Source organism: Ailuropoda melanoleuca, chromosome 4, assembly GCF_002007445.2.
Source record: "Ailuropoda melanoleuca isolate Jingjing chromosome 4, ASM200744v2, whole genome shotgun sequence".
Classification (NCBI taxonomy): domain Eukaryota; kingdom Metazoa; phylum Chordata; class Mammalia; order Carnivora; family Ursidae; genus Ailuropoda; species Ailuropoda melanoleuca.
The window spans coordinates 93,382,972-93,393,614 of record NC_048221.1 but is presented as its reverse complement, the minus strand read 5'-3'; the positions used below and the strand labels follow the sequence as shown (position 1 = coordinate 93,393,614).

The 10,643-nt window shown below is 43.9% G+C and overlaps 1 protein-coding gene across 1 annotated transcript in view; it reads left to right on the top strand.

Moving 5' to 3' along the window:
* Window positions 1-10,637, top strand: part of ADD2 (adducin 2) — a 33,384-nt gene extending 22,747 nt beyond the window's left edge. The window contains exons 9-12 of the mRNA XM_034659324.1: window positions 3,214-3,390; window positions 7,866-8,123; window positions 9,243-9,362; window positions 10,247-10,637. Of these exons, the coding sequence (XP_034515215.1) occupies window positions 3,214-3,390; window positions 7,866-8,123; window positions 9,243-9,362; window positions 10,247-10,423 (732 nt within the window). The 3' untranslated portion in view covers window positions 10,424-10,637. The remainder of the gene's footprint in view (window positions 1-3,213; window positions 3,391-7,865; window positions 8,124-9,242; window positions 9,363-10,246) is intronic.
* The last annotated feature ends 6 nt before the right edge of the window (window positions 10,638-10,643 follow it).

The window sequence follows — 10,643 nt, the reverse complement described above, 5'->3', positions numbered from 1 at the left end:
TGAGTTCCCTTCCTCCTTCTGAAGAAGAGGTTTCCATGAGAAAATAATTCTTACCGCTTTGCAAAGACAGCATGGCCCGAAAATGAATGGAGAGAGATGCCCACATATCCCCCCGCGTGATGAAGACCTCTCCCAGGCTCCACACTGAGAAATGGCCTCTGTACGGTTTAACCAAGGCAGGATGGCCGCCTAGCAGTTGGGAGGATGAAAGCGCAGTGCTACCAGCCACCGGCCCGACAGCCCAGCGGCTTTCTCTTGGCCCTGCCTGCTGTCACTTTCTTTTCAGTCAGGACTGGTTCCACGTGACCTTGTTAGAGTGCATCAGGCGATGGAGGCAAATAACCCCCACAAAAGCTTCTGTGGCTTTTCTTTCAGCTCGTGGAGCAGGGAGGCTTCTAGAGAGAAAAAGGAAGCTGGAGGGTGTGGAAGCAGAACAGGCAAGATTAGACCAGAGGTGAGGGTGGTTTAGGGCATGGGCGCCCCCAGCGGCCAGCAGTCTGCAGATGCTGTTGGGATGGTAGCCCCCGGCCAGCTCATTTCTGCTTGAGAAGCCAGCACTGAGGTTCTATTTCCATCATGGTCTTACTTTTCTCCCTCAGTGACCTTGGCGAACAAGCGAACGTGGCTGTGGTCATTTTAGTGGTTCAAGGCTAAGAGCCTAGTCCATTCTCCTGGGGACAATGTTCTCATTGCTCTCCATCAGTCTGGGGTTCTAGGAAACTGGGTCATCCCCAGCTGAGAGAGGCAGCTCCCTGCTCTGCTTATAGGCAGATGGGAAGAAGCTCAGGCAATTCTTCTCCATCTGTTACCCATCACCATGGAAACTGATGAGGGGAAGAGAGAGGTGGGAGGAGGCATAGCTCTTTTAAGGATGTGGGCAGTTCCCTCCTCCATGAATGACTAGTCTCCTGGACACATTGTTTCTTTCATAGTAAAACCTCGGAATTATTGATCATAAGCATTGATGTGGCACTCTATGCTCCAGGTGCTATTCTAGGTGCTTTACAAATATTACCTTCAATAATGTTCATGAGGTGGATACTACTTTTTTTTTTTTTTCAATTTACAGATGAGAAAAACAGGCACAGAGAGGGCAAATAGCTGCCCCAAATCACACAGTGAGGAAGCAGCAGAGCCAGGATTCAAACCCAGGCAGCCTGTGTCCAAGTCCATGTCCTTAAACACTACATTGCACTGCCTCCGGGGGAAATGAGGGTCAGCAGGAAAGATCAGCTGACAGCACTCCAAGTCAGGGTTCCAGGGTCCCAAAGGCTGGAGCCCTGCCTTGGCCAGATGGGGATCTGGGATGAACCAGGTAATTTATCTACCAGCTGGGATTCACTGCCATTGAGAGTGCATTCCCACACGCTCAGCCTCTGTGGGTGTGAGGGACTTCAGCATTAGAAAATATGGGAACAGAGGGGCGCCTGGGTGGCTCAGTCGTTAAGCATCTGCCTTTAGTTCAGGGCATGAACCCAGGTCCCTGGGATCGAGCCCCGCATCCAGCTCCCTGCTCCTCTGGGAGCCTGCTTCTTCCTCTCCCACTCCCCCTGTTTATGTTCCCTCTCTCGCTGGCTATCTCTCTCTCCGTCAAATAAATAAAATCTTTAAAAGAAAGAAAAGAAAATATGGCAACAGAGGCCAGACCAGAACTAGTGAATGAACATAACAAAAAGGTGGATTTGCACTCTGTGTAATTTGTATCAACTCACTGTAACCCTTCAGACATTTGGACAACAGTATAGTAGGCTGCCTCACTAAGCATGGAGCTGACTATCTTCCAGGGATGTTGGACAAGGACCCTTAGCTTTGGTGGAAGGATGGAATATATGACTATTAAAGTTTTCATCTTTACCAGATAAAAATGGAGCCTTCAACTGGATGCGTGTCTTGGATGAAGAGCGTACAGAAAATGAGTGTTCTTGCTTCCTCCTCTTCACAGGGTGAGAGGGGTCACCTTGCAAAGTGGCCTGGCCAAACTCTAGGAAGTCTCATAGGAGCCATTTGTTACATTGGTGAATCTAACACACTCCAGGATGTGTGCCAGATCCTCATGGGTTCATAGACTTATGTTGGCCAGCCAGCTAAATTGCATCCTTTCATTTTCAGCAAAAACTGGAGCACTGGAAGTTTATATAATCGTATCATTCTCCTGTAATAAGTAGGCTTACAGGAGGTATCAAATATTAATCAGATTGCAGCACAGAACACCTGGCTCCCTACCGAGAAGACTCGGAAACCACCATCTCTCCCTGTTGCTGGTCTCACCCTGGAAGCCAAATCATAACCAATTATATCTGAGCACTGGATTCAGGGAGTAAATAGAATGTGCCATTAGATGGATATGGAATTAGAAAATAAGGAGATTAGTTAGATTAATAAATGTTTTCTAGGGTCATTCTAAAATCGCCTGCTGTATACACACACCTTTTGCCCTAATACTCAAAGTCCATTGCCTGCAGCCACTTGTTCTCTCCCCTTGCCACGGAGCCTGGACAGTGGGGCGAACGCTCCAAGTGCATTGGTGAAGCTGCCTGACCCCTCCACGGGGCCTGGCTCTGTATTACTAGCACTTTAGGTGTCTCCTTTTTCTGGGTTTCCTCGACTGACTAATCCCACTGCGGAAGATGAGTTCTTCCTTTGGACCTGTTCATTCAGGCCATCAGTCTACTCTCCTGTTTTATTGGCCGAGAAGCCAGCCTATTTCTTTCAAGTAACTTTTTTCTTTAAAAAAAAAAAAGGCAGGGGAAGATATTTCAAACACACAGAAAGATGCAGAAGGATAATATACACCCACTAACCACCACTCAGCTCTAAAAAGTAAAAGCCTTTTTATTTCAGATCTTTTCCTCTTGAAGAAATAAAATATTACAGACAGGAATTGAAGTCCCCTTTGGAGCCCTTTCTGATCTTACCCCCTCACCTTCCCCAGAAATAATCACAAATTGAGGTTGGTCTGTATCCGGGTAACTTTTTAGCGCTGTGTTGCTTTCTTAAGGTTTAGCACTTGCTGCGTCCGCCTCTTCTATAGTCTCTATGAACTAACATTAAGAAAGAAACTGCTAATACCTCTTTCTCTGGAAATGGGTACGTGCCCATTAACTTTGGAGTGGCTTTTCCTCTGGGAGGGAAAAAGCCAAATACGGCTCACATTTCTAGACATGTGTACACACGCGCGCGTGCACGCTGAGGTCTTTCTGCCCTTTGCTGCAGGTATCCGCCCTGTCTGGCGCTGGGGGAGTAGAGAACCTCATCCTCCTGGAGCAGGAGAAGCACCGACCCCACGAAGTGGGCTCCGTGCAGTGGGCAGGGAGCACCTTCGGGCCCATGCAGAAGAGCCGGCTGGGGGAGCACGAGTTTGAGGCCCTCATGAGGATGCTGGACAACCTGGTGAGTCTCCTGCCGTTGCCCTTCCCGGCCAGTCCGTTGAGACTCAGTCCCCTGTAACCAGTCGGGGGGACGCAGTAGGTGGGTGTGAGAACTGCAACATCAGGGTTAAGTTGTTAAAGCCTCATTGATTGGCAACTGACTCAGAATCTGTGGTCATTCTAATAGTAGTTGAGTTTTCTTAAATGATGGCCTTTACCACCCCAGTTCTAAAGGCTGTCAATGCTGTCTTATATTGTGGTTCAGTTCACTCTTTTGTGGTTAGTTCTGCCTTTGTTATCTCGTGACTTCAATGTAGGAACCACGTAATACTCAATTTCTTTATTCTGGAGCAGCATTCTAACAATATCCTGTCGTGATGATTGAATCAGTCATGTAAGGAGTTAACTGGTATGTGTCTAGGGGGTGGGCTTTAAAGGATACAAAAGTCAAACAGTCTAGCTGATGATATGACATATAAACAGGAGACAGTTGGAGAACAAGAGGGAAGCATGCACGATGTGGAGCTAGTTGCAGGAAGAAACCATAACTTCTTCAATTGCTCAGAGAAGTGAAGGATGAAACCTATCCTTGGACCGTTTCTGTAACTGATTCATGTTCCCCTCCTCACTGCTACTACCTCGGACCCTCTTTATTGTGTCCAGGTCATTGCAATAATTAACCTTTTTCTCCTTGCCTCCAGTCCCTCCATACCATCCCTACCTTATTACCAGGCTGACTGTGAGAGTCAATTTATAATGATGAAAAATGAAAATACAGTTCCCATTAACATTCGNTCCCTCCATACCATCCCTACCTTATTACCAGGCTGACTGTGAGAGTCAATTTATAATGATGAAAAATGAAAAATGAAAATACAGTTCCCATTAACATTCTTGTGCCAAGTAATCCATGCCTAAATAAAGCTCCAGAGCCAGACAGTTTCACACAGGAATTTTTCAAATCTTTAAGAAACACACAATTCTTATGCCATTTAAACTGTTTCTGAGAGTGAAACTGCGACATGAACTCATAACAATTATAACACATTCAGACCAATTTTGCTTTGAGTTGATGAAAAATGCTGCATGTGGGGCGCCTGAGTGGCTCAGTCGTTAAGCATCTACCTTCGGCTCAGGTCATGATCCTGGCATTCTGGGATCAAGCCCCCCATGAGGCTCCTCCGCTAGGAGGCTGCTTCTCCCTCTCCCACTCCCCTGCTTGTGTTCCCTCTCTCGTTGCATCTCTCTCTCTCTCTGTCAAATAAATAAATAAAATCTTAAAAAAAAAAAAAGAAAGAAAAATGCTGCATGAAAACTAGCAGGTAGTATCCAGCATAACATTAGAATAATAATGCATAATAACCAAGCAAGGGCTCATTCCTAGTATTCAAGGATGGTTTAATATTATAAGTCTTTTAAATATATTTCATGATATTAGTCAAAGGATAAAAATCCTTTGGTCATTTTAATAAATATCAAGTTATTTGATAAAAATGTATCAATTTATAAAAATAATAGCTGTTAAGATGGGGACACTTATTTAACATGATTAAAATATTTTTTTTTCTCAAAACAAGAGCCAATATCATGGTAAAACACTGGAAGTATTTCCATTAAATTTTAAAACAAAACAATGATTCTTGCTGTCAGCCCTTTTAATATTGTTTTGGAATAATATTGGAACTCAATCTAAAGGGTGAGGCACAAAAACAATAAACACTGAAAAGGAAACAAACTTGCTATTCTGTATAGATAGTATGGTTATATGCCTATAAAATCCAAAGAGTCAACTGAGAAAAAATATTAGTAATGAGTCCATTTTAAAGTAGTCAGTTATGAAAAATGTATTTAAAAATTAGTAGCTTTTTTTTGCATCTTAACATATAATAATATATTTGAAAACATAGTAATGGGAGAAAATAGCCCGTTTGCAAATGCAGAAAGAACATAAATCATTAAGCAGAACTGATTTAAAGAAAACCATAATTCTTTACCAATAGACGTCAGAGAAAACCTAAACTTAATAAAGAACCACAATTTCCTCTTGGTTAGAAAATTCCACAGGGTTAAGAGGTTGCTTTTCCAAATTAATAAACTTGATGTAATTCCTTCAATTATAGGGGCACGCAGAAGGACTTGGCAAAAAATGTTTTTCCAAGTGAAATTCAGAATAGCTAGGAAAATCCTATAAAAAGAAGAGTACTTAGGGGTACTTGTCCCATCACATGGTAAAGCATGAAAAACCTTCAGCAAATAAACAGAAGAGCAGAGGAGCACCAGTGTAGAATGAACAGGTGAATCAGTGGGACAGCTTAGAAAATCCAGAAATAGATCCTAAATGTATGAGAATTTAACACAGGGCAAGTAGGCATCCCTTAAAGCAGCGGGAGAAAGGATGACTGCTAGACCTTTGGGAAATAAATAAAGCGGATCATTCCTTTCAACAAGATGAATTTCTGATTTATCAAAAATTTGAACATAAAAAGTAAATTCATATAGATATTAAAAAACAGATTTATATTTTTGATGCTCTTATGTTGGGAAAGAACTTGTCAAGTATGGTGGGGAAAGTCTGAAATGATGATGACAAATATTGACAGATATGATTATATTAAAATTGAAGGGGCGCCTGGGTGGCACAGTGGTTAAGCGTCTGCCTTCGGCTCAGGGCGTGATCCTGGCGTTATGGGATCGAGCCCCACGTCAGGCTCCTCTGCTATGAGCCTGCTTCTTCCTCTCCCACTCCCCCTGCTTGTGTTCCCTCTCTCGCTGGCTGTCTCTATCTCTGTCGAATAAATAAATAAAATCTTTTAAAAAAAATAAAATAAAATAAAATTGAAAATGTATATTTTTATAAACTGTCCCTCCTATCATAGACAAAGCTAAAAGACAAACTATGGAGAAAATATTGCAACATGTGTGACAATAAAAAATTAATATCCTTAGTGTAGAAAAAGGTATTATGAATCAATGTGAAAACAGTAAACATCTCAATAGAAAAACGAACCAAGAACACAAATAATTTACAAAGGCAGAGTTTCAAGTGTCCATTAAAAATATTTTGTTTTAGTAGTAATCAAAAAAATAATTTTAAAAATTAAAGGATTGTACTTTTAACCCTTCTGATTGCCAAAGATTTTTTCTTTAAACCTCAGCAATATTCAGCAGATGGGAGGGAGATGAGAACTGGGAACTCCAGCACAACTGGTAGACGTGTAAATTGGCTCAACATTTTGGGGAGATGGTAAATACATGAAAACTTTTAATGTACACCCCTTGACCCAGGAATTTTTATTCTAGGAATTCAAGGAGAGAATCATTTAATTGCCTAAAGAAAAATGTGTAAAGATACTTATTTCATGGTTGTTGATAATATTTTGAAAATGACAAAGTGCTATCAATTACTTTTTACTAAATCATAAAAAAAATAAAGGTTTCTGTGTGTTTTTAGGTTCGGTAATGTAGAAAAAAATCTCCAAATCAATAAACTAGAAGAGCAGCTTGTAAAGTTGCTCGTGCAATATGGTCCCATTTATATACTGTTACATATATATAATTATAGAATACATCTATTATATATAATATATTTGATAGTTATATATATACTTACATACATGCAGATATATAAATATATATACATATAATTATATATATGTGTGTGTNTATATATATATATATATATACATGATTTCAGAGGCGACCAGAAGGATTTTTAGTGGTAATCTCTGGGGATGAGATTTTTGTATAAAACCCACTTTTTTCTTATGTTTTTCCATATTGCCTGATTTTTATAGACAGGTCTGTATTTTCTTTATAATCGGAAAAATATTTTAATCCCTCTTTAGTTTACAAAAATAAGAAGAATATAGGCAAAGCCAAGAAAGAATCACTTGAGGGGCTGTCCAGATGACTGAATGTCCTCACAAGCGGGAATCATTTCTACCTCTGTAGGACATGATCTTGCTTAGAAGACAGGGATGTTTTGAGTCAGGTTTCAGGGTTCCAAGAAGGAAATGGTTTAGAAGACTTGGAGTCAAGAAAATAAGGGTTGACTGTTAGAATCAGCAGGCAAGCTTTAAAAATCCTGCAGCCCAGACCGCACCACTGTCCGTTGAAATCAGCAGCTCTGAGGTGGGCGCAGCCACCAGCATTTTTAAAGCCCCTGAGGGATCCCAGCGTGCAGCCAGGGCTGAGAACCCCTGGAGTAGATGGAAAATTGGAACACTGTTAGGGTAAAGGGCCCTGTCTGTCTGGTCCACAAGGTTCTAGGGATTTCTCAGCTCCGATCAGAGGGCTTGTTGGGGTGAAGGAAGGAAGAGGTAGGGAGACCAGGCGGATGAAATGAAACACATTAAAGGAGCAGTAAGGCCTACGTTGTGTTATGGAGATTTTGGGTTAAACTGAGTCCTTCAAAAAGAAGGGGGCAAAGAATGTGTGGGATATGTGTGTGGAGGCCATTTTCCCCACACTAAGTGGTACTGCTTCTGTCCTTTTTAGGGTTACAGAACAGGCTACACATACCGCTACCCCATTGTTCAAGAGAAAACCAAACACAAAAGTGAGGTGGAGATCCCAGCCACCGTCACAGCCTTCGTGTTTGAGGAGGACGGCGCCCCGGTGCCTGCCCTGCGGCAGCATGCCCAGAAGCAGCAGAAGGAGAAGACCCGTTGGCTCAACACGCCCAACACCTACCTACGGGTCAATGTGGCTGATGAGGTCCAGAGGAGCCTGGGCAGCCCCCGGCCCAAGACCACAGTAAGGAGGAGATCAGGGTGGAGGGAGGGTGCCTGGCTACATCTGTGGGTTAAGCAGCTTTAATAGGGGAACAGAACAAATATCCCTCGGGCTGGATTATTACAGTTTCCCTTTAGGGCTTCCTATTGGGCATCTAGGAGCAGCTGCTCGTGCCCACAGAACCTCTGATCACCTGTTTCTTGCACCTCTGCACTGAGTTTTGGGACCCAAAGAGCAGATTTCTCCAGGGGGTGGCTGGACCTCACTCCCAACAGCACAAAACCCAGGAGCAATTGGCTTTTGCTTCTTGCTCCCCCATATACAGGGGGCTTCTGGGAAGTTCATGGGCACCCAACATTTGGATGATACCTCTGATGCAAACCCAGGAGGTGGGAGGAATATTAATTTCTATTAAGTTGTCTTCTCCCTCCTCATGACTCTTTTTTGTCTCTCCCTCTCTCTCTCTCTCTCACACACACCCCAGTACACATACACACACATCAACTCTTAATTTGATTTTTCATTAACATTAAAGTAGCTGGAAGCCAAGTAGAATAGCTCTTCATAAAAAAAAATGAAGCTCTGCAAATTAAAATCAATAAGTCAGGGCGCCTGGGTGGCTCAGTCGGTTAAGCACTGGACTCTTGATTTCGGCTCAGGTCATGATCTCAGGGTCATGAGATGGAGCCCTGCATTGGGCTCTGCGTGCTCAGTGGGGAGTCCGCCAGATATTCTCTCTCTGCCTCTCTCTCCCCCAGCTCACATGCTCACTCCTTCTCTCTCTCTCTCCCTCTAAATAAATAAATAAAATAGAAAATCAATAAGTCATCTGATACTAAAGGTCAAGTGGCTACCTGTGTGTCAAATTGGTTGTCAAAGTTCTGAGCCCTCCTCTCCAGCACTCTTTATGGCTGACTATTGACCTGGGGGCCTTCTTTAGCAACCAGATCATTTGTTCCCTATCTCTGTTCTGGGAGACGGACCTCAAGAAGGCCCAAGAAGAGAGAACAGCTTTGTATGGGCTTGCTGANAAGAGCTTTCCATGTCGGCTGGTTGGCCTAGATCTCAAGGGTGGGCCATAGGGAAGGACATGGTGACATTATTCCTTTGCCTTACCCACCTGGCCTTGTGTGTGTTCAGTGGATGAAGGCTGACGAGGTGGAGAAATCCAGCAGTGGCATGCCAATACGGATCGAAAACCCAAACCAATTTGTGCCTCTCTATACCAACCCCCAAGAAGTGATGGACATGCGGAACAAGGTAAGGTGGGAGCTGTTTCTTCACCTTCAAGTGGGGAGCTGTCTCAGGTCCCACAAATATGAGCTGAGTTCCCAGGATGTACCTGTCTTGTGGGAAAGAAACTACCATTTATGGGCCATACTCAAGCACTGTGTTAGCTCTATACCTACGTGGTCTTAAATAACCCTCATACATAAAGGGGTGCTTGCTTGAGACATTAGATATGTCTAAAAAACCTGCCCACAAATTGAGCTTTTATGAATTTTATGCTATTTTCCTTTCGGCTCATTTTCAAAATTTCAAAATCCTTTGTATTTCTTTCTCAATTTTTGCTTTACAATTCATTCACTCACATTTCTCATGTTATGTTAAAAACTTAAGTTGTAGTAGACCACCTCCAAAAGGCCAGGTGTACTCACAAAACAGTGACTTAATGTGTGGTTCAAGGACACTCTGCAGTGCTGGTTTAAAATACAGATGCCCAGATAGATCCCCTTGTTCCTCCCCAAGGAGAGACTCTGATTCAATAGCTGTGGGGTGCCCCCCAGGAATCTGTTATAGTCAAGAAATTTCTCAGGGGCTTCAGTAAAATGTGAGACCCTCCCTCAAGGATCTACTGTGCCTCGTTTCCCTCTTCACCTCTTACAGTTACCTCCTCAGAGTTCATGAGAATCCAGTATTTTACATAAACCAGTCATTCACTCTGAAACAGACATGGACACTGGCTCTTAGAGGACACACTGTGTTAGAAATAGGAGAGACAGGCCCCCACCCCACTGGAGGACCTTTGTAGACCCTAGTCACAGGGCACACCAGACACCAGGATGCCCTCCGAATGCCCCCTCCCAAACTCCACACCCTGGCGCTCCACAGCTAGCTCACTCTCCCCTTCCCTTACCACACAGATTCGAGAACAAAACCGACAAGACGTGAAGTCGGCGGGGCCTCAGTCCCAGCTCCTGGCGAGTGTCATCGCTGAGAAGAGTCGAAGCCCGGTACAGCAGAAGCTGCCCCTGTCTGGAGGGGGAACGTGTTTGCCTTCTGGGTCTTCAGTGCCTGGGGCTGGGCAGCAGGACCCCTGAGTCCTCGTGCCCACCCTCCTCTGTGATCTTGGGCGCTGGTGCTCTTGCTGCAGGACGGATGCTGTGAGGACCAGGGACAGTGTGTAATTGCCCCCCTGTGGGTACTGGGCAGGGGAACGGCAGCCCAGCCTGCCCCAGGAGTGATACTGACTTCCATGCCTTACCCATGGAAATCCACTCTGCCCTCTGTGGGTATCCTGCAAAGTGGGCATCACAGGAG